Raw genomic sequence first — 25434 nt, 5'->3', positions numbered from 1 at the left:
GCAGGGGTGGGCAACATCGGTCCCGGAGGGCCGCAGTGGCTGCAGGCTTTTGTTCCAACCCAATTGCTTAATTAGAAACTAATACTTACCAATCTCAGTCCTTATATAATTTTATGGCTTGTTAGTCTGCAATGCTAGGTTCTTATATCATAAACAGTTTCCTTTCCAAGGATATCATCATAATGATTTGAAGCCTAAAATGGATCATTTTCAGTCTGTTACATTTTTCTCTTAGGTGTTTTATTAAACCAAATAGTGCATGATGAATCCATACAGGTGGAAACAAGTTAGATGGAGAACTGCTGGTTCCTTTGTCATTTGCATTTTATTGCTAATAAGGAGCCATTGAAAACAGTGAATGTAGCTGTTTAAGACTGAAATAAGCAAATAAGGGTGGGGACCTTAACAAGTGAGACCACTAAAATGAAGCATCAAAATGTCATTTGAGCAGTAAGTGCTTCATCAGCAATAACTGGACTTCTGTATTAAGAAACTGGGTGGGAACAAAATGCGGCCACTGCGGCCCTCCAGGACCAACGCTGCCCACCTCTGCTATAATGCATGACCACAATTAATTCTTTTTCACATTATAAAGAGTCTGACAATCAATCTAGGATGGAAAAGACACCTAACAAGTGTTATTCTAATACATTATTTATTATCTAAAGAAATTATTCTACAACTAGTGAAAAGATTGATTTTCTAATTAAATGTTTTATTTGCACTGTCAGAAAACCAATAGCCATTAACTCAAGCCAGCCTAATCAAAATGGCTAACTATCTAAATATATATTAGGTCTAATATACCAAGTTAATTAAATGCTTAATGAAGACACTTATAAATTACGGACAAATACAGCTTAATAAGAAAATAAATAAAGAAGACAAAAGATAGTTTCTATTAATATTTTATACAATAATTCTTACTGAGCTATACATACAGTACAGCTTCATAATAATATGTGTAAAGGAGATGGCCAGAATTCCAATCACCCAAAGGAATACACATGTACTTTAAGATCACAGATAATGTTAATCTTTAGGAGTGAAAATTTGTTTTGTATTTTACAATTGCCATAATTCATAAATAAATCAATATAAATGCCTGAACTGCAGTAGAAAAGTATTTAATTGCCACACCAACATAGCAAAACACACTTTCCAATGCAACACATTGAGGATATCTCAAAAACTCTGCACTTCCACCACTCATTTGAGTGACTGAGTTGATAGGAATATTCATCTTCCGCTTTCTGGACTTGAAAGCATACGCTGCCCATTCAAAACACCACAGTCTGCCCAAGTGATGGTGCCACCATTTCAATGTAGATTGAAAAAGTGACCAAGCTAATATAAAAAGAGATCTAATTAGTGCCAGTGTTGGGTTATTTTGTTCCCTAGGCCAAGCTTATTAGTGCACCAGCTGACTGTTTGGTAGCTAACCCGTGTGGCAGGAATTTCCCTCTCGTTATGATCTGTGCCCTAAGTGAATGCCTAATTCACCTTAATGGTGGCGCCGGCCCAGGGTCTAATTATCACAAAGATGCTTAAAAAGAGACTCATTTTCTTATATCTAGAGTATTTTATTTACACCAATTAGCATGTTTCAATTTTAGGACATATAAAAAAGAAAAAATGAAAAAAAGTTGACATTTATGGAATAAAGGAAACTGAACAATTAACCATTTAGTTTTACATATACTACGGTAAAGGAACCCGGTCAAAGGTACTGCTAGGCCCCTGAAGTTGAAGTCATTAACATCCACAATTAGCTAGTAATGAGCCAGAAAATTATTTGGCAAGAAGACAAAATGATAAAAACTTTCATTTTAAAAGCTTGAAACTGGCAAGTCTACATTTTAATTAAATGAATATCATACAAATAGGAGATATTCCCAAAACAATGATGCCATATTACTGTTTCATTTAATCCTTATCATGTTTAGCTAATACGGCAAGTCTTAGATTAGCAGGTTTGGAAATGTGTGGATACAGAATTAGTCAATGTTACCATTACTTTTTTAGAGCTAACAAAATGCAGATAAAACATCTTTATTGTCAATTATACAAATATTCTTAAGAAAATGTATAGCATATAAACAGTTACCTCCAAAAGGTTTTAGAACTATTTCTATAGAACATTAGAACAATCTAAGACGAGAACAGGCCATTCAGCCCAACAAAACTCTCAAGTCCAATCAACTTCCTTCTTCTAAAATAACATCAAGTCTAGTTTTGAAACTACCCAAGGTCCTAGTGACTACCACACTACTTGGTCACTTATTCAATGTGTCTAAGGTTCTCTGTGTAAAGAGAAACTTAATAATATTAGTGCAAACTTTGCCCTTGTGTTTCCAACTGTGTCCTCGTGTTCTTGATTAATTAATTTTAAAGTCACCACCTCAATCCACTGGACTAATTCCCTTCATAATTTTAAACACTTCAATCATGGCACCTCCTAATCTTCTTTTGCTTCAACTGTAAAGGCTCAGCTCTTTTAGTCTTACCTAATAACAAATTCCTTGTAGCCCTGGATTCAGCCCAGTCACTCTTCTCTTGACTAATCCATTGCTGCTATGTCCTTTTTGTAGACCTGGAGACCAAACCTGTACACGGTACTCCATATAAGTACTCACCAATGGGTTATAAAGCTTGAGCACAACCTCCTTCTACTTGTACCCTACACATCTGGGCACTATATAAACTGACATTCTGTTAGCCTTCGTAATGGCTTCTGAACACTGTCTGGCAGTTGATAGTGTCAAGCCTACTAACACTCCTAAATCCATCTCATAAGGTGTGCTTTCAAATTTGAGACAGTTCAACTCGAAAAACAGTTTAAGACAGATAAATGCTTCTGCAACATCAGAAAGCTTTTGATGAGAACAGTCCATTCTATCCATTTAATTTCTCCAAAATAACACCAAGTCAAGTTTTGAAGGTTCCTAAGGTCCAGCTTTCCACCATACTACTTGATAATTGTGGCACATTGTGCAATAAGAAAATGTTGTATATTTGTTTTTCTGTGAGAGATAAAACTTTGTACTCTCAACCACAAGATAAATGATAGATCCCGGGACTGTTTACAAATCTTCATCAGTAAACTTAATTGTTGAACACAGTAAATAATTCACAGGAGTAAAACCACAGTCGTAGGGGAGATCACAATGGTCCTTCCTTACTGACAACATGCTAAAGACATGTCTGTTAGGTTAACTCATAATTCTAAATTAATCCCAATACAAGTGAGTATTCGCTTAAGTAGGCCCTACTATGGACTGACAATACTAGCACTGCCTTGTACCCAAGTGATGCCAGGAAAGGCTTTGGCCCTCCATAACCCTGAGTCAGACTAAGTGGGTTTGGGAATATTATGACATTACATCAATGTAGTACTTAATTAGTGCCACAGTGATGAAATGTTGGAACAAACCCTGAGTGAGGTCACACCCAAAAAAAGGCTTTCATTACTATATATTTAAAGCATAACAAGGTCTTTGTAAAAGTTTTAGTGAATTTCAATATAGAAGTTATCTCCAGTTCAGAATGAATAATATCGATACAAGATTATGAAGAGACACTATTATTAATTTCAAATAGAAATATAGTTGTTAAAAGTATTAATACATGCTGAGGCTACACTTAAGAATAAATAATGTGACTTAGCCAGTTCCCGGGTGCCATTGTTTTTGTCTTCTATGAATATTCATTTTAGACTTTTGCTCAGTTCTCCACACAAAAATAAAAGTAAAATTAAGTAAACACACAACCAGTAACTTGAAAACATTGGTATCTGCATAACAGTCAAAACATGCCTGATAGACTTACTTAATGGTCTCCTCTTTAGGTTACTTTTTACATAACCAAAACAAAATAATACGACATGCCTTCTACAGGCTCAGTCTACACAGACTGACATAACTGAAAATTATACATTTACTGTAGTTATAATCATTAACCCGGGCACAGGGGATGCACAAACCAGTGTGTTTCTTCATGCCAGTCCCAAGCCCAGATAAACGGGGAGGGTTACGTCAAGAAGGGCATCCGGTGTAAAATTTTGCCAAATCAATATGCGGACAACAATACAAATTTCCATACCGGATTGGTCGAGCCCCGGGTTAACAACAACCGCCACCAGTACTGTTAGTCAACAGGGTGCTGGTAGAAATTGGGCTACTGGTGTCCGAAGGAAAAGAAGAGGGGGGAAGACGTGCCCGAAGGCAGGAAGAGAGGAGGAAAGTATGCAGAGGACAGAAAGATATGGAAGAAGATGATCCACTGTGGCAACCCCTAACAGGAGCAGCCGAAAGAAGAAGACGACTGTAGTTATAATCATTAATGGTGCTCCATCCACAGATTGACAGTACTGCTTGTCACACAGCTGGGTGAAGCCATTGGGGAGATGGGGGTAAAAGTTGAACATGTTTCACTAAGATACGCCTGTAACGTTTACCTGAAACTGGGGCAAACTATTCATATCGTGGGATTTCATGAGCTTTTTACATCTTTATAAAAAATGCAAAAGTCACTTTTAAATTCTTAAAAGTACACAAGGAAGCTTGCCTGTTTTCTAATTTAGGATCTTGAAATAATAAAGAATAAAGCAAGGAAGCATTATTCTGTTCAGTTAATAATTTACAACAACACAGATTGTAATGGCTTCTTTGAGCAAGAATTGTACTTTTAGTGAACGGCAGAAAGAATTGCGTGTTTTATGGATTTTATTGATTTTCTGAAACCCATTATTTACACGGACCTTTTCTACCTTTTTCTGTTAAAGGCAGAGTTTTTCTAAAATTTATTTCACAGCACTAGAATTCAGTGTGCCTCTCAGGATGATGTTTTGTTCCAATTGACTACCTCAAAATGAATGTTCGGTAACCTGGGAACTATAAATTACAATACTGAATAAATCATATAAAGAGCTGGAATCCCAAGCAAGGTTAGTTCCTGCCAGGATAGGAATCGAATCCCTACCACCCTGAACCAGAAAAGCAGGTTGGAAAATGGGATGATGGAAAAATTACTGCTTGCCAAGTGTTCCTAACCCCAACAGACATTTTTTATTTCGAAGACAAGAAAAAAAACTCTATATCTGTCTGTAAATAAGGAATACTGCCAGTGTGGCTAAAAGTATAGAATAAATACTGAACTTTAAACCGCAAAGATGCCTATTACATCCACTCAACTGACTCACTATATGATTCTGAATAAATAATTAAGCAAATCACTGCCTCAATTAAGCATAAAATGGAAACAACTGAACCATTGTGATCAGAATGTCATTTTGGAAAAGTGCGTAAATGTAGAAAAACCTGCAACAGTATATAGAAATTCTAAAAAAGCTCATGTTACAGTTGAAAAGGACACTGTGTATTACACACCCAGAACACAGGATATAAAGTAGAAGCAGTGTGAAAATAAAACTGATAGACAGGATAATGAAACCGATATAAAGTGTCACTGTCTAACAATGGTAGTTTTTCAGAACACAAAAAAGGTGGCTTTTTTAGCATAGAGTCATATGCTGCTCTTCAAGAAGTGTCACAGAATCCTTTTGCACCTAAGGCCTTGTCACATTAGCACTCCAACTAAATCTTAACTCTTTATGGTATGAAAGCATCCATCTTAAGTTACAGTCAACTTCCCCTTCTCATGTAGCTTGACCTAAGTAAAGCTTTGTATGTGCAACTTAATTTTAAAGGGAAAAAAACGCGTGACATGTAAAACCATATGGTACAAGTTTTACAAAAGTTCAAAAACATAAATGTTTATTACTGACAACAACAAAAAGAGAGCTCATTTTAAAACCTGTTGTCTGTATTCATGAGGAAATGGTACATAAATATTGAGTATGCATGTTTTATCATTATTTGATTCTTGACAGTCAATTTGCTTTTGTGAAATATAATGATAAAGGTAATGCCTACCTAAGTTAGTACACTAGCAGTCTGAAATTGTGGGCAAGGTATCTTTCAATCACCTGCACCAAGCCTGTATACAACTTTTAGAAGTATCTCTGTATGGCGTCCCAAGCAAAATACACATTGGAGCTGGAACTCAACCACGTGTTCTCGGTATTAGGTACACAAAAAATGAAGAGTTCATAAAGAAGACAGCAATAAATAACAAAAAAAAAAAAAACAATCATGAATGTCTCACAACCCATGGCTACAATATATAACCTATGAAACAAGACACATGTTGATGTTACAAATTCAACATCAGGGTAAGTAAGTATGATGTCTTGAGTGTAAGATATAATGTACAGGCAAAATACAAAAAAAATATATTGAAACTTCCAACAGCTAACAAAAATGAATAAAACTATATCAAGAAAAAAATATATTTTGAAACTTCCAACAGCTAACAAAAAATGAACAATATCATCACCAACATTTTTGCCAGAAAATTAAAAAAGGGATCGATGAGGATCCAAATAAGAGTGCTCTAGTTACAATATTCTCCTCAGCTTATAAGGCTGAACCAATATTTAAGACTATTACAAAACTTTATATAGCCTTGATGGATTTACAAGGATGCCTCGCAGTTAGGAGACCCGGGTTCTCTTCCCAGGTCCTCCCTGCGTGGAGTTTGCATGTTGTCTGCGTGGGTTTCCTCCCACAGTCCAAAGACATGCAGGTTAGGTGGATTGCCGATTCTAAATTGGCCCTAGTGTGTGCTTGGTGTGTGGGTGTGTTTGTGTGTGTCCTGCGGTGGGTTGGCACCCTGCCCATGATTGGTTCCTGCCTTGTGCCCTGTGTTGGCTGGGATTGGCTCCAGCAGACCCCCGTGACCCTGTATTCGGATTCAGCGGGTTAGAAAATGGATGGATGGATGGATGGATTTACAAGGAGATTCATCCTTGTACATTAAAGAAAGATGGGAGAAAGAAAGTGGGATTATCTTCTCAACCGAGGACTGGGAAAATATATGTAAACAACAATGGGCAACTTCCCGTTCTCCATATTGGAGAGAATTCTGCTGGAGAAATACTATTAGGTTTTTCCTTACCCCAAAACAGAACAATAATTTTCAAGGTAACTCGAATTGTTGGCGACATTATAGCTCACAGGATGCAAACCATTTTCACATATTTTGGGGATGTCCTAAAATTAGAGGTTTTTGGAAAGATATTCATAAGGTATTGGAAATTATTTTAAACATTACAATTGATTTCAGTTTTAAGGTACTTTATATGGGCACGGTGTCAATGGTTTCCTGGGAAGGGAAAAATAAATACATGATTAGAATAATTCTTGCTTCAAGTAAAAAAGCTATTACTAGATTCTGGTACAAACCTAATCCACCACAAATACAGGATTGTATTGATGTTGTAAAAAATGTGTTTATAATGGAGAAAATTACTTTCAGTATGAATAACCAAATAGATCTGTTTGTTGATTTTTGGTCTAGGTGGATTGAGTATATAATCCCTATTCAACCAGACGTTTTTCTGTTATAGAATCTGTGTTTAATGAATAGGTATTGTCTATACATCGCCTGTCTTCTGTAAATAGTTTTTTTTTTCTATAATTGAGAGATATCCCAAAGAGATATTGATCTGTTTTATGCCATGAAGAGCTTTTTGATAATATATAAACAATATCATCACAGTGTACTCAGATAAAAAGCAAGCACTATCTACTTATATAATAAGACATGTCTGCCTTTGTGTCCAGTCCCTCTTAGCAATCTGATTGGTTAGTTTAGCTTTGGTGACATGACAAAAGAGGAACTGCAAGTGTGAGATGCAGGATTAGGAATAAAGGCACATAAGGCATGCCGAGACAGTCACCTTCAAAGATGCCAAGTACAAAACCGGACAGGAGGTGAGAAACGTGCCTAGAAAATGACAAAGTCTAAGAAGCGGGCATTAAGGAAACCTGAGCTACTGTATATAGGTAGCTTCTATAACACTTCTATTCAAATAAAACTATGGTAACAGCCTTAAGATCTGTAGAATTTGTGCCCTGGTATTCCATTACCAACTGACAGTGCATTACACTTGAGGAAAGAGAATCCTAAAGAGGTCAGCCATGTTTGCTTGAATTGTAATTAATGAAAATTAATCTTTTTTTTTTTTTACATTTACTTAGACAGCACCACACCCATATGCATGCCTGCAAATATATGGTGTTACCTGCAAAAAAATTTAAAAAAACAATCACATGACTGATACAAAATAAAAACTATTCATTTAAAAAAAAATCTTTTTTTAAATGTCGGACAAATGGCACTCAAGATGTCTTGGGTAGGGCAGAATCTGCTATGTGTTTTACAATTCAATATGATACACATCTGAGGTGTGACACTAAGAAAATGGCAGAATACAGGTTCTGACATAATGTAGCAGAATTAGAGTCATTACCCACTTTTAAAAAGGTACAACTACAATAGAAATCCAAAATGAATCCTACTCACGCAAATCTACAACATCTCACTTCTTGAATTCTTCTCTTAAAAAACGGCTAACATCATCAATTGATCACAAAGACACCTAATTCACATATTACATAATGAACCACAACTCCAACTAAACATTAGGTTTTTTAGGATTAGTGTTTTTTTTTTTAAATAATTTATTATCATCACCTTGAAAATCTACTGATAGCCGTTTATATCTTTAGTTCCAAGTGGATATCAAGATAATCTTACACTTCCCACAAACATTTCTTTAGCTACATAGAGTCCGCTCAAATTTCAACTGTGACAGCACAGAAATAAAAATTGATCAAATTTTGACATCAGTCATAATTAAATTAAATATATTATTTTCAAAAAACAATGAAGAAAATTGGTATTCCCCGGGAAAGCATATGTCATTTAAATATCCATCCTTAAATCTCAGCTGAAAACCAGCAAGATGTTTGCACCAACACTTTAGAATACCCATCTTCAATGGTGAACCAATAAACCTTTTAGAGACTTTCTTACTCATTTTTCTAAATGCCTTGAGCACGGGAAAGGTGCTATATATATATATATATATATATATATATATATATATATATATATATATATATATATATATATATATAAATGTATTATGCTTTTTATTATATTGCTATAAACAAACAGTATATTTGTCAAGACATTTTGCTGCACTTGACATGGCTGAACCAAAGATTTTATAAAACTGTTGCAGCCAATGTCATATAGATAACATAACACTGCTTGGGTGGCCAAGTACAAATTCCTTAAAACATTTTAAGCAACCTACTTCTGGCTTCAACAGACTTTTTTGCATTCAAAACCATCTTCAGCACACGGTGCCATCACATACAATAAAACGACTGAAGACTATAATTGCTGATACGGCAGTTGTGGATCAGATCTCATGATTTGCCCCATTTAAGCTAAAGAATCACCTAAATCTACAAATACACACAGAATAGTCAGTTGCCCTGTGTATCTTATATTGAAACACACTTCACCTACTGTGATTACCAAAGGTTTCTAAAACAAAAAGGTGTTTCCTCACCCATAATATTTTTGAAATTCACTATGACAGAATTCTGAATTTAGGTATCTTTATAAAATGACAGTAGATATAGCATTACGAATGTAAATGCCCCCACAATACATATGAAAAACAACGATTTCAAATGAAGCGCCTTAAAATCAGAGAGACCTTCTGGAGGAGGCGTTCTTACTGTTGGGAATTCTCTAAGTGTGTTTGTGAAACTCCATTTATCTTGATATTAAAGATTAAGTATTAAACCGATCATTCTTGCTTTCTGATTGCCATTACTTACTTAACTCTACGACTCTTCAGTTCATCACTGTGTCAACAGTAACAAAACCATGGGCAAGGGCTAGGCCTACTTTCATCTACCAAAAGGCACAACCCTGAAAGTTTTATCAAGTACTGTAGATGTTTATCAGTCTTACTATTGCCATCCTTATATTAGCTCTGTAATTAGGTAATGTTGCATTAAATGTTAAACATGTTTGTTCTCCTTTGTTAATTTCTGCACTTGGTGTCACTTTTACGTTAACGTATTTCAAAGCTGACAGTTAAAGTTATCAATAATGTTTTAAAGTCCTTAGATCTTTTGTCATTTTTCAGATTCCTTTCCTGTACTAAATTAAAGTTTCCTTCCTATTCAGCTCCTCTACTAGATTGTACATTAAAGACAGAAAAACTAAACTGCTTTGCATTACCAGCACATATAGTCTAGGGAAGATTTGTACACACCACTGCTCCTTCTTGCCTAATTTACATCAGTGGGAGAAAATCTGTAATGAAAAAATTCAGCTCTGAATACAACAGATGTGCTTATATTCACTTAACAATGTAAAGACACAAAAGAAGCCAGCCCCTTTAAAACATCTGGATGGGTGATTAAAGTAGCAATAGTGATGAATGTCTGCAGAACATCCATCATTAACTCAACAGTAACAGAGAGCAACTGGGCAAGCAGGCAAAAACTAGGCCACTGTCACACTACACCAGAGTTATTATAGTTTTGACTTCTGTTGCTAGTTTTTATTTTTATATTACTTCAGGTCTTAATTTTTGTTTTAATTTAGTTTTAGTTGGCCTTCATGCCATATTTTTAGTTTTAGTTTAGTTTTTATTTCACAAAGTCATTTTTATTTTATTTTTATATATATTAATTTCAGTTTTAGTTTTAGTAATTATAGTATGGTTAAAGCAATTTTGTGGAGGTTAATTTTGTGCCACAATGCGAGAACTGTAGACTTAATAATTTTGGAAATAACATTTATTTAATGTCAGTAGAAACCTATAGGTATGTCTTGTTAAAAAACACAAAAATAAACCCAGATACTGAATTTGAACTGACTGTGGAACACACTGCAGTTTTGCATGCAAAATAGTAATCCTAATTTAAATGGTATAATTGAAACAACAAATGCTTCTTTCTCCTTTGCACAATTTACTAAAGCCCCACCAACAGTGATACAAAACAGCCTGACTGATTCAATTATACATCGTTCTGTTAATTTTCAAGAAAACTCTGCTCTAGAGAAGTGGTCATTCTGTTTCACAATCCAGATGACAACTGTCCACAAACTGAAAATATGCGTTCAACAAATGCTTGTGAGGCCGGGGCACACACAAGGTCCAAAGCCACAGGGCTAAGTTTAGGATACACAGCCACCCTGGCTTACCAGAACTGAAGAGGATTTCCAGTAAAATACCCCTGCCTAACCTCCTCCTGATATTTCTGCATTTCATGTGGAGCACTTTCAGATGGCCAAGGCTGGTTTTCAGGGTTTAAGCTAATTATTTTATTAGCCAAGTACTTGTATTTCTGAAGGACTGTGATGTTTGCTGAAACTGCTACTGTTTGTGTAGACTCATCTTGTTGTGCTTCTATGGTGTGATTGTGTTTCGCTGCCTCAATTAATACAAATAACTCTGCTGTTCTTTTCAAAGATATTAGTTCAGGAGACTGTAGGGTTAGAGAGACAGTTGGATCCATTAGACATGCGGCTGCAGGGACTGGATCAAATTGGTCACTAATGGGATCTAACAGACATGTAAAACGTTGGCGCAAACACTTAAGAAGAGCTTGTGCCAAATTTTTCTCTCCACTAGTTGACTGGAGATGTGCCTCCAGGTTTAGCAGGGAAGGTATTACCTCTGACAGAGACTGGCTATCTGTTTGAAGCTGATCTGTGTGCATGCCAAATGGCTCCAATACTTTAAGTTGGTTTTCCAACTTGGCCCAATCACTGGTCAACAGTGTATCTATCCCGAGTTCATCAAGAACCTAATTAAGTGTAGCTTTAGTTTCCAGAAGTTGCTTCAGCATGTCAAGTGTACTGTTCCACCGTGTTCGGCCACACTTTTAGAAACAAACAGAGAATAATGTTATTCTAATAAAAAGGTAAGAAGTTTAAACAAAATAATCACTTATTCCTAGTGCATCATAGAATAACTAAACGATAATTTTGGTCAAAGCCACTATTATTATTATTATTTATTATTATTATTCACTATTGGTGTGAATTTCCTCTTGGGATTAATAAAGTATCTATCTATCTATCTGTTACCACTGTGGTTGCAGGATTTTGTTTTGTTCAGTTTCACAGTCAAAGATTCATCTTACCTCTGTAACTGATCTCATTTAATAAGCTGGCCTTATTTTCTCTTCTCATATTCAGAAAAGCTTTAAAGTGTGATTTTTAAAAATATTTATTAAATTATTACTGTGTACCATACTATGTACCAATGCCTGATTCAGTCTAATAAAATTTTTCCAAATTTAGTTTTATAATTTGTATATTGACACCAAATCTGGAAAATAACTGCTCAATTAGTCTTGTAAAAAACTTAAAGCTGCATTAAATCGTTTGAAATAAATAATAATTTATTATTTATTTTACACCTAGCCTCCAGAATCATCTATTAAGTTTAATCTATAAATATAACACTACAAAATAAATAATTTTTAAATATGATAATTTATTACGATTTTACCAAGACTAATTAAAATGTAATGTGCTGTATAAATGTGCTAATGTGTTATATTATCACAAAATATAACAGACTAGAGAGACAATGGATACATATTGGATGGTTTGCTGACCGTTTATCATACATGCCACAATCTTGCTACCTGAAACAAAAAGTATTAACCATTTCTTTGATACGTTGTGTTGCTGTATTCATTTTATGTACGATGAGCGCATTTATTCGTGCAGCACGTGGCATGCTAAATTTGGGATCAAGAGAGTAAACAAATTTTCTGAATGAAGGCATGTCACACAGCCTGGTAGACATGCCAGTGTCAATAAATAAGTTTACTTGGGCGTCTTCGCGTTTTTGTTGTTCAGCTGAGTTCGTTCCCCAATTTGCTGTCCTCTGCAAACACGATGTTAATGTCTGCTGTCTTGATTTGATTTTTTTTTTTTTTTTTAGAAATTATTATTTTATTTCAGTTAGTCTTTAAGCTACTGTAATCGTTTCGTATCGTTTTAGTTTTTCATCTCAGTTTTGTTATTTATTTTATTTCAGTTTACAAAAATGTTTTTTCATTAATAGTTTTAGTCTTCGTTTTCGTTTTAGTTTACGATTATTACCTTGCACTACACAACTTAATGTCTGCAGTTGCTGCCTTTAGGATGTCAGATTACATGACTAGGAATCACAAGGGGTTAGGGATTACTTGACTACCTGATGACTTCTTCCACAGTTGCAAATTTCCAAATGCGCCACAACAATATTGTGACGGTGACCCATTTAGGGTTATAAACATGGTGCATGCTGGAATACCAATGAAAACAAAACATTCAGAACAACCAGGTAGTTCCTTAGTAATGAGGGGAAAAAAGTAGACAAGTTCCTCTCCAGATTTTATGCCACATTTGTTTGGTTGTGTACAGCAGACTTGTATAGAATGTACTTCCAGATGAGTGCCCATTAGGCGTCAAGTCTCACACACACAGGACCCTGTGTGATTTTCGTTGCTAGTCAGAGTGCTGTGACGAGTCTCTAGGAACATAACACGTACACGACTAGAGGTCATAGGCATATGCTGCGATTGTCAAAGACTCACTAAAATTATAAATGAAGGCTAACAACCTAAAATTGCAGGAAAAGATATGTAGTGTGACGAGGACTTTACCAGTCCTCCAGTGTTTTTGTAAGGGAAGCAAGTCATACTTTCAGCCAAAGGATGACCAAATGTCCACTCTCCCTTTTGCTCCGACAGGAATTAAGGAAGAAGAGGTACAGAAAAGTAAACTTGAAAAACTACAAAAATGCACTTGTAGACAGCTTATTAGAAAAATTGGAATTGTTCCATATTAAGAAATTAAAAATTTTCAAAAGCACTAGCAGGAAATGCTAACTGGTTTTTAGAAAACGGTAATAATGGTAATGTGCAGAGGTGTGCAATTTTTTTTAAAACTGCTTCCAATGAATTTTATTGTAAACCGGTTGATTATGTTATTTTTCTTGGTTGCCTTCAGATCTGTAGTAATGTGTGACAGTACTCATTATGAAAAGAACCATATAACGCAGAGTCTGGCAAACCTCAAAGAAGACACGGTTAGCAAGTGACCTCCTTGAGTAAATGCAGTACTACCTATTCTGTCGGATTCTTCTTCCTCTTCACAATGTAATATAAAATACATTTAAATTCAAGCAAGACTGGAATGTCAAGTGCTCTTATAGACAAACTTCAAAGAAGGAGCAAGACTTGGAGCTAAAATTCATACAATATTGCAGAGAACTGGAGAGATCAGACCATGAAGTACCACTACACTCTGGTTCACAAAGCACCGAGAACTGCGGGTAAAGTACACCAGCCCACTTCAAGCCCTGTGTACAACACATGCCGGGAGCAATGGCATGCCTGGGACAGTTTAAACACTTGCACAACTCACTACAGTGGTCTACAAGGACAGAACAAATGGAAGGCGGACATTCTACATAGCTCATGATATTATTTCTTTTCATCTGTTCTTATCTGTACAGTGTTTAAAATGTTGTGTTAATTCCATGGGACATGCAAATGTGCAGCCTGTAAACATCAATGCTCCATTTAACAAGTCAAAGGAAACCATGATTCAGTGTAAACTGTTTTAGACCTAAACCCTCCAAAATTTGTAATAATACAAGATAATAGATCAAAGTGTTACATCCGTACCTGACTGAAGCTATCACTGCTATCTCTTCTTTTGTATTATGCAGACCAAAACTGAACATGGTGCTCCAGGCGAGGCCTAACTTGTGAATCACACAAGCATAATCTGCCTTGACTTGCAGTGCATACATTGTTCTATACAGACTGACATGCTATTGGTCTAATTGCTTGATTGTGTACCCTGTCTGGATGAAGATATTGAGGAGTCCAGTTCTTTAGGGGTACTTTCAAGTTTCAGACCTTCCATTCTGCATTCAAATCTAACACTTGTACTTCTTAAGTGTAATACCGTTCATTTAACTCCATTATATTTCATCTCCCATAAATCTGTTCAAGTCTATATGTCCAGCCTATTCAAATGGCAGCCCGCGGGCCACATGTTTCACAGAAGCAACCATGGTGCGACCAGAAATGCAGGGAAAAACACATTTTGTGAACCTTCAGAAACTCCTACAGTAATACAGCCCATGAATGCAACATTCCGCATAGCTGAGCAACATTGAACCCATAATGCAGCACGACATTGTGCGTCCAGAAATGGTGGAAGTAATCTACGATACAGTAATTTATTACTTTTTTTTGTGATGGTATGCACAACAGCTGGTCAGGGTATTGACTACTTATTAAATAATTCTAGAATCAACTGTGTGCACAGTGTTAGTTGTATGCCAGTTTCATCGAGTGAATGTGACTGAGGGTTTTCGCAAATGAATCTAATTGTTACTCCAGTGAGAGCCTCGTTACCAACAAATACTGTCTCCACACTTCTGTTCATACGATTGGTTGGCCCACCACTCACGTGGTTAGACCCTGCGGATTCATGGCTGTTACAAGGATGACAATCAGCCATTAACACTCAAAGCAAAGAAGACTATTTGATGAAAACATGCAAAACGTGTGGAATTTTCTTAAAAACTCAATCAAATCAAGCACTGATTGCTCTGCAGGACTAAAGAATAACTTTTTTGTAGAATGTAAAGCTTGTTATTAACCTGCTGTTAATATTCTTCAATTTCAAAAATTCTGTGTTTGTAATTTTAAACTATCAAAGGCAATATTATGTAGCACAGTACACCTACACACACACAGCATAATGGTAGCGCCGCTGCCTGGCAATAAAGAGAGTATGGTTCACGTCCCAGATACTCCCCTGTGTGGAGTTGGCAAAGCACTATATAAATGTAAAGAATTATTATTATATATAATAATTTGACAATTTGTCAATTTCAAATGTTATGTTTTTTCACCAAATAAAACATAAAGGACTCTCTGCCTCTAAATTCTTTCACAGCAGCTCAAACTTGACAGTTATCACTTATTATGGATTTGTGCACTAATAGCTTTGATAGCATTTGATAGTTCTTTCTTATTCTGTTAAATGCACTTTGTGATGTGCCTGGTTCAGATATGACCAAAATGGTTTTTTTTTTATTTCAAAAGTGGGAAAGTATTGCTACTACCTTAGATTCTGTTCCGTTATACCTTTTATTGTTTTTTTAATGCACTTTTTGAAGTGCCTGTGTCAGAAGTGACCAAATTTAAAAGGGAAACAATAAACAAACATTACTTGTTTTGCAATATGTTCATTTGTGTGGATTTCAAATTCGCTATTACCTGCTGCTTAGCAGCAACTGAAAATGTCTGGCCCAGCAAAATTTCTTGGTTTGAAATCTGGCCCAACTGAATCTGTAATTGAATATCCCTGCTGTATGAAATCCAAGGCCTTCTGTGAAAACCTTGCTTTTTAGTCATTGAAAATTCTATAGGTTTCAAGAGATGTCAGAAAGTTCTAAGCCTCAACATTTAATCTGACAGGTATTAAAATGGAAGTAGATGCTCTAATCTCCACTGATTTCTCTATTAATTTATTTTCCAATCCCAGGTGCAAAGTTAAATGTTGTAGTATTGGACCAAGGCTGAAATTAACAATTGACTGGGTACTAGTCCATCTCAGAGCAAACTGGAGTAGAGTCAGTTTAAAGTTGCCAATCAACCTGACACCCATGTCTTTTGAGATGTGGGCGGAAATCGGAGTACCCAAAGAAAATGAACGCTGACACGAGAACTACTTACACTGACAGTAACCAAGTCAGGAAACTGTACTTCAGTCTAATTGACTCCCTGGGATTTGCTATATCTACTATGAGGATACTTTTTGGGTAGAGATGCCGGTGAAACAGAAGACACCCTCACCTGTTACACCGGGTAAACAAGAAACGGCAAGGCGAGTGGTAAGAATCCATCCCTACGGTGCCACCAAGTAGCAGAACAGGCGTGATTCGCACAAATTGTAAGGGGCAGGGCCGGGCCGGGTCTAATCGAGTCGAACCTCCCCTCGGCTTGACAGGCCTACTCTCCCTTGAAATCAGACACAATAAAGAGACACTTGACTAAACGCGAGGGCGGCCCGATTCTCTTCGACGACTTAACCGTCTTACTTTGTCACCACCGTCTGCTTTGAAAATTTCTCAGGTGTAAAATGCGATCATTTACAACGTAATAAAAAAATATCAACTCACTGTTTTAATTTCAGATTTGTGTAAAACAAACACACCGATCGGATCACTCGATCGAACTCAAATCAAACAGATTATCTTACCTAAAGCAATGACAATTATTACTACTTTTCTTTAAATGATGACCATTGAAAAATATTGAAAACAACGAATTATCAGTCCACCAAGGTAAATTACTGTAAGCAAAAAGTAAAACATCAAGAAATCTTTCCCACATTTCATCAACTAAACCCGTCTCAAAATGACAAGACGAGCTTTATGATGTGCTCTTGCCCTGCGGGAAGCTCGGAAGCCCCGATCCTGCCCTTGGCTAACACTTTGGGGGGTAACAAAACACACAATGCAAACAACCACCACCATAAAAACAAGCCGAGCCGGCCCTTCGGCTTATCCATGGATTTGACGCCGGTGAAGGTACTTACCCCAATGACCACACTGTCCTCTCCTTGAAACTTTGGGATGTACTTGTCACCCCTAGTCACCTCAGAATCGTTGAGAGGCCTGAAACGGCACGTCACTTTGATGGTGCACTCTGCCGGGTCCGCCATCTTTCTCCCTCTCTAGATTGAAACCGACTATAATTCCCTTTCTTTTTTTTATTTTTTACTCCCCCCCACCGTTTTCCTATTTTCTCGTGCTCGGAATTAAACGCCGCCGGACTCTCGCAGCGGTCGCCTCCTCTCCGCTACTCGGCGTGAGCACACGGAGGACCGCACCCTGCAAACCCTCCGCGGGCGCTTCAGAAACCGTGGCCCCGCCGGGAATCAGTCGAATGATAAAAATAAATCCCCCCCTCTGTCTCTCTCTTCGCTGGTGCGGCCGGGAATCACTTCCTCTCCAATATGGCAGCCATGACACCGGTGAATCTGCGCGCGCACAATGCGCCTGCGCGAGCGCGGGGCCTAGCCCATGAGGGAGTGCGCCTGCGCGTGTCCATTATAGGTCTCTACAGTTTTGGCTTCTTCTTCAGTTTTATAATTAAGTTTCGATCCTGTGAATGGGTAATGCAGACAAGGTAATACACAGATGGACAAAAATAATTAAAAAAATGTGCGAAGAAGTCTGAAATTCCCCTTACAATGTACAAGTACGTTTGTTCAGACTAAAATCCCCAGTTAACTTAGCAGAGTATAATGATAAAAATACAAAAATGAGAGTACAAATATATCTACTGGTTTATTGTGGATGAACTAATAACTATTTTAAATAAACATGGAAATATGATTTATTTCAAATTTCTTAAAGTCTTTTAGATTCCAAACATTAATAAAGAATATTTTCTATATACTGTACTGTAATGACCTGATGGCAAGGAAGACTGCTGAAGAGACACCCGTAATTGTTGAGTGGCTTCTTTATTGTATGCCCTTCTGGATCCTAAATCACAGTCTCGAACTCCCACTGTATGGCCAATGGAGATGCCAGCACCTGTATTCAAAAGCCTTCAAGCATCAGGCCTTGTATGATAGTGCAGTACCAGTGACATAGTCTCTCCTCCAAAGACAGTCTTCGAGGGTCAACCCCAGATTGCTGTCCTTTTTATGTCACTCATTGGTCACAGTTCCGTCCACTTCCTCAGCTGCTGCATGGACTTCACCTGTGGGGTTTCCTCAGAGGTCAGGCTTACAACAATATGATAGGCTCACAAGTTGAATTAGCCTGGGGTGTGTCACTGGTAGTATATGCTGGAATTCCATCAGCAGCAGCAGATTATTATTATTTTTTATTTTTTTTATTGAAAATTGTTGTTTTTTATGCAATCAGCTTAACTTGGTTTTAGCCCAAGGGACTGTACTCATGGTAAGGAAAGGGAGCTGAGAGAGAAAAACTATTATCATAACTGTTTTTAATGAGATATGAAATAAAAGAAGATTAGTACAAAAAAAAAAATACAGCAGCAGAGGTGCCTATAAAAATAGCAAGTCTGCAATGTATCTAGTGCAGCAAAGGCAAGCAGTCCGTTTTAAGGATGGGAAGTCACCTAAAATAGCCACGTAAAGAGCAAAAGGATCCATTTTGGACACTCAGCACCAGGATGGTGTCAGAAGTGGGATACAGAGAGGACTGGTATATTCATTCTCATAATCTAAAATAACAAACATGCAGATTTGTCCACCCCTACATTTAACACAGCTTCAAATCCATCATATGAGAATCAGGTTCTCCAGATTCAGTGCCAGTGATTAGACTCTCCATAGAGAGTATGCAAGTAGACCCTCTTATATAAACTGCAGATATTGAGGGTCGGTGTTCTCTTTTCTATTGACGGGTATGGTGTCATCGTGCCAAGATCAAAAGAGTTCTCTAAGGCCCTGAGAAAGAAGGTTGGGATTTAAAAATATCACCAAATTAATTCATCATTTCACTCTATGGAGAATCATCAACAAGTGGTGTAAATTTTAAATGACTGCTAATTTGTCCAAAACTGGCCAGCCCAGCAAATTCAGCCCAACAGCCAACAACTTGATACTAAAAGAAGACTCCAAGAACCCCAAAAATTTCTCTGCAAGATCTGTAGGTAACTCTTACAACATTTGGTGTCAAAGTGCAGGAATCTAAACTCAGAAAGAGTCTGCATAAATTTCACCTGCATGTGAGGTGAGCCAGGAAGATGCCTTTGCCATCCGAAAAGAACATCAGAGCAAGACTACAGTTTGCCATCGAACATCTAGGTCTTCTGGAACAACATGCTCTGCACCAAAGAATCAAAGATAAGAGTTGTTTGGCCACAGTAACAGTAGACATGTTTGGCGCAAACCAAAGACAGCATTTCAAGAGAAGAATATCAGACTAACTGTGAAGCATAGTGGTGGAAATGTTGTGGTCTGGGGTTGCTTTGGTGCCTGAATGTCTAGGCAGCTTGCAGTTATTGAGTCATCTGTGAATTCTGCACCACTTAAAAGCGTTGTTAAGGAGAATGTGAAGCCATCTCTCCGAAAGCTGAAGTAGAACCGGAAATGGACCGTTCAACACAATAATGATCTGCAGTACACACTAGCAAATCTACCAAGGAATGGCTCAGAGAGAAGAAATGGAGGGTTATGGACTGGCCTAGTCAAAGCCCCGATATTAATCTTATTGAAATGTTGTGGGGGGGGGATTTGAAATGGGCAGTACATGGAAGAAAACCCAAAAACATCTTGCAATTGAAGGAATTTTGCATGGAAAGATTTCACTGAGTCAATGTCAGAGACTGGTGGGTGGTTATGCAAAATGCTTATAAGAAATCATTTCTACTAAAGGGGGCAATACCAGCTTCTGAGGCCAAGAGTGGACTGACTTTTTCTCCCAATAGACCAGTACATTCTAAACAAATCCAGATCATATTATTTGATATCACCTACTGTGAAATTCTGCTCCGTACTTGTAAAATTTTTAGTTTTATACTGTATTGAGGATTTGTTCTGTTCTGTGTACTGTATTGTATTATATTGTATTGACCCCCTTCTTTTTGACACCCACTGCACGCCCAACCTACCTGGAAAGGGGTCTCTCTTTGAATTGCCTTTCCCAAAGTTTCTTCCATTTTTTTCCCCATGCAAGGGTTTTTTTTTTTGGGAGTTTTTCCTTGTCTTCTTAGAGAGTCAAGGCTGGGGGGCAGTCAAAAGGCAGGGCCTGTTAAAGCCCACATTTCTTGTGTGATTTTGGGCTATACAAAAATAAATTGTATTGTATTGTACATTTTTGATATTTCTGTTGAAGAGATGAATGTGTTTTTATTTAAGTTTGTCACCTTTGTGTGCAGACACTATTTGCATGAAGATCTACTGTTTGCCTGTTGAAATATTTTGAAAAAGTCAGCAATTTCCATGGGGTGCGCTTACTTTTTCACATGACTGTATATTGCCTGTCAATTAGGCATGGCCATGCCTCCTTGTTATCGTTTAAAAACAGTCATTAAGTACTTATTATATAAATCATTGTCGGGCAACCGGTGCGCCGTGGAATTTTCTAGGGGCGCCGCGAAAACTTTTGTAAAATATTTAAAATTGCTCGTGTTTTTGAACTTTTGGTTGATTAAAAAGATAATGCTTAAAAAAAATTATGTTGGAAAAACAGATAACGGAACACTTACGGAAATGAAGTCTAAGAAGCGCGAGAGACTTCAAATGATCGACAAGGAAATGCGCGTCTGTCTTTCGAAAATTAATCCTCATATGTGCTGAAAAACAATCTCAACGTTCACATTAATTAAATTTAAGATTTATCCATTGATTCCTTTATTAATAAAATGTCTTTCAAACTTGTAAAATTAACAGTTTTTATTGGCGATTGTCCATAGATTGTGTCGTCACGACTTTATTTGTGGGCAGTCCCTCAGGTGCGCTGCGAAAGAAATTTTGTGGACTTAGTGCGCCGCAACTCGAAAAAGATTACCTTTCACTGGTATAAATACACCACTGAATGAACAGATGGAATCTTCTGTCAGACATAAAATAATTGATTTTACTATTATTATTATTATTATTATTATTACCACGCTTATTTTAACTTCACCTGTTTGTAGTTTGGTACAAATTTTATAATCGATATTTAACCCACTTCATATTGTCCAAATGACTTGAAATTTTGCACACTTACTCACTTCCAATGACAGTACATGAATCAATAGTCAGTTTCACTAATTGATCAATTAATCCATTTTAATTAAGAAATTACATTTTCATAGGAAGAATAGTTAAAGATTTCACCAATAGATGGCGCTAGTAACAGAGGTATTAAAGGAAGTGTTAAAATATTGATTACAAAATTATACTAAAACAAACCCAAGACTATCCATCCATCCATTATCCAACCCGCTATATCCTAACCACAGGGTCAAGGGGGTCTCCTGGAGCCAATCCCAGCCAACACAGGGCGCAAGGCAGGAAACAAACCCTGGGCAGGGGTTTATAAAAGGCTCTTAAAATCATAGCAAAAGCGCCCAACTTTTATTTTACGAGTGATGTATGAAAGACTTACTTACTTTTTAGTACAATTTTTAACTTAATACAAGTGTGTTTTTTAAAAAGTATTTTTTTATATTTAAACCTTAACCTAATTGAATAATAATACTAAAACAAAGACATACTGTTAACCAGGTTAACCATTTCTAGTTATGGCAGTTCAGAATTTCAATCTGTAAAACAAAGTCCATTTAATTCCTCCTATGGCTATCAGTAGAACGGCATCATTTAGTTCCAAATTATGAAAATTGTGCAAGTTTCATATTTTTCATCCAATATATCATGAAGCCAGCAGAAAGATGGACTGGTAGAGGGAAGATGATACTTCAAGTGCCACCGGCATGCCTGATTCCTAAACAAGAGACAAGAGTGAGTTCATGGAGGACTGGCAAAAGGGCACAACACTTAATGGCTGACAGATGGGTACGCTGAGTCAGTACCCATGGAAGCTGGGGCCAGGTTGCCCTTTTAAGACAAGCTGATGGAGTCCCGACAAGAAATTATTTTAATTTAGTTTATGTCTTTGTGAATTATTTTGAACAAGCTTATTCGGAGTTTATCCATCTATTCATTGTTAAACTCACTTTGTCCAGCATAAGGTCATTGAAGGCCAGAATCTATCCCAAGAGCATTGGGCTCAAGCCAGGAACCAGTTCTGGATATGATGTCACTTCATTTCAGGTTACATTCAAACATACACCTACAGTATATTTTAACTTCTGTGGGACCAATTTGGAGTCACTAAGAAACTTCACTCCCAGCCGTCCCTGCAGTGGCTCTGATTGGTCATCTGCTGAGGGAGCAGGGGCTGCTGGGGACAAGAAGGCTGGCAGAAGATTTAAGGACTGTGTTTATGGACTGTCTGGTGTCCGCCTGCTGCATGAGGACTGATTTGAATTCTGTGTTGATCTTTGAAGAAAGGTGCACTCCTGATCCCATGATTCGTCATCTTCAGGAAATACCGGTAGCTATCAGCTGATCGAGCTGCCCTGTGGGACATCCTGAAGGTTCACAGGATCCCCTCAAGGTTGCTGCATATCATGGCTGGCCTGTAGACTGGTACTGTGAGTGCTGTACAGAGTGGGAGCAGAACCTCTGTGTTTTTCTCAGCTGATTCTGGGGTTTGTCAGGGTCAGTTTTTGCTCCTACTCTGTTTAATGCTTGTATGGACTGAGTGTTGGGAAAGGTCATGGGATCCAGAGGCTGTCGGGCATCTGTTGGTGAAGAACGATTCACTGATCTTGACTTTGCTGATGTGACCTCTTGGTCACAGCCATCAGCAGTGTGTCTGTCTGTGGAGAGAGTGTCGACCACATCGAGAGGTTTACTTACATTGGCAGTGACATTCATGTCTCTGGTGACTCTTCCTATGAAGTCAGTAGGTGGATTGGGAGAGCATGGGGGGTCATGAGGTCGCTGGGAAGAGGTGTGTGGCGCTCCCGATATCTATGCAAAAGGACAAAGGTCCAAGTCTTTAGAGTCCTGGTGCTTCCTGTCTTGCTATATAGTTGCGAGACATGGACGCTATTCAGCGACCTGAGATGAAGACTGGACTCCTTCAGTGCTGTATCTCTTCAGAGAGTCCTGCTGGTTTGACTTTGTGTTGCTCATGGAGTCCCGAATGAGGCACATTACCTTCATTGTGAGGGAGCGTCAGTTACGGCACTACGGCCATGTGGCACGTTTCCCCAAGGGTGATCCAAACTGCAAGATCCTCATTGTTGGGGACCCAAGTGGCTGGACCAGGCCAAGGGGTCGCCAAATGTAACACCTGGTTGTGGCAGATAGAGGGTCATGTCCGGAGGGTGGGACTGGACTGCATCTCTGCCTGGGGGGTTGCCAACCAGGATCCCGAGTTGTTTTGTCGTTTAGTGGGTGCGACAACAGAACTACACACTGTACCAGTGCATGCTCCCCAACTTGACTTGACTTGACTGTCTTTATATTCACATACAGCGAGCTGATCTCTGGACTATCTATCTCCACCATTTCATTCCATCTGTTGCCATTTTTCATGGAATTCATCATGTGTGGTTTTTGTTAATGGTTTGTTATTGTTGAATTTGTGTTTATTGTATATCACCGTAAAGGGAACTGGGGTGGGATTGTTGTAGTCTGTCTAGTTATATTTCATTTATTATCATTTAATAATAATAATAATAATAATAATACGTTTTATTTATATGGTGCCTTTCCCATGCTCAAGGCACTTCACAGAGTTTAAGAATTAACAGCAGGGTATACAGTATATAGCATTGTACTAAACCAGATAAATAAATAAAGAAGAGTAAGATAGTAAATTCAGAGAAAAAAAAATTGAATGCAGTCTTCTTTTTCTGTTTTATTACCAGTTGCATTTTTGTCTTTGTGAGGGAGTGGGTGTGAGTCGGGTCAAGGCTGGGTGCGTTCCTGGGATCCCCACTAAAAAAATAAATAAATCACAGTCAAAGGCAGTGAGAATTTTAGCTGGGGTTCAGTCCGCTACAACCAGCTAACCTAACCTGAATGTCTTTGGGATTCAAGAATAAATCCGAGTACTCTAACATTGTGAGACTGCAGCATCAGTCACCAGTATTTGCATTTATTTGCTTAGAAGATCCTTTTATTCAAAGCAACTTACAAAAAAGGTCAACATAATTGAGTAACATCAGTCTGGAGGGCTGCTGGGGGACAAGTGTTACAAATTGATCCTAATAAGGAACGAACTCAGAACAAACATACAAGTGAGCTACAATTTCTATCCATCCATTCTCTTCCGCTTATCCGAGGTCGGGTCGCGGGGGTAGCAGCTTAAGCAGAGAGGCCCAGACTTCCCTCTCCCCAACCACTTCTTCCAGCTCTTCCGGGAGAATCCCAAGGCGTTCCCAGGCCAGCCGGGAGACATAGTCCCTCCAGCGTGTCCTGGGTCTTCCCCGGGGCCTCCTCCCGGTTGGACGTGCCGGAACACCTCACCAGGGAGGCGTCCAGGAGGCATCCTGATCAGATGCCCGAGCCACCTCATCTGACTCCTCTCGATGCGGAGGAGCAGCGGCTCTACTCTGAGCCCCTCCCGGATGACTGAGCTTCTCACCCTATCTTTAAGGGAAAGCCCAGACACCCTGCGGAGGAAACTCATTTCAGCCGCTTGTATTCGCGATCTCGTTCTTTCGGTCACTACCCATAGCTCATGACCATAGGTGAGGGTAGGAGCGTAGATCGACTGGTAAATTGAGAGCTTTGCCTTACGGCTCAGCTCCTTTTTCACCACGACAGACCGATGCAGAGCCCGCATCACTGCGGATGCCGCACCGATCCGCCTGTCGATCTCACGCTCCATTCTTCCCTCATTCGTGAACAAGACCCCGA

At 38.1% G+C, this 25434-nt stretch overlaps 1 protein-coding gene across 1 annotated transcript in view; it reads right to left on the bottom strand.

The window, feature by feature from the left end:
* The window catches only part of LOC120529746 (kinesin-1 heavy chain), an 87432-nt gene extending 69426 nt beyond the window's left edge, over positions 1-18006 (bottom strand). The window contains exon 1 of the mRNA XM_039753832.1: positions 17566-18006. Coding sequence (XP_039609766.1) covers positions 17566-17691 — 126 coding nt within the window. The 5' untranslated portion in view covers positions 17692-18006. The remainder of the gene's footprint in view (positions 1-17565) is intronic.
* Positions 18007-25434: the final 7428 nt, after the last annotated feature.

The sequence above is a fragment of the Polypterus senegalus genome, chromosome 5, assembly GCF_016835505.1.
Source record: "Polypterus senegalus isolate Bchr_013 chromosome 5, ASM1683550v1, whole genome shotgun sequence".
Lineage (NCBI taxonomy): Eukaryota > Metazoa > Chordata > Cladistia > Polypteriformes > Polypteridae > Polypterus > Polypterus senegalus.
This window is presented reverse-complemented; position numbering and strand designations above follow the sequence as displayed.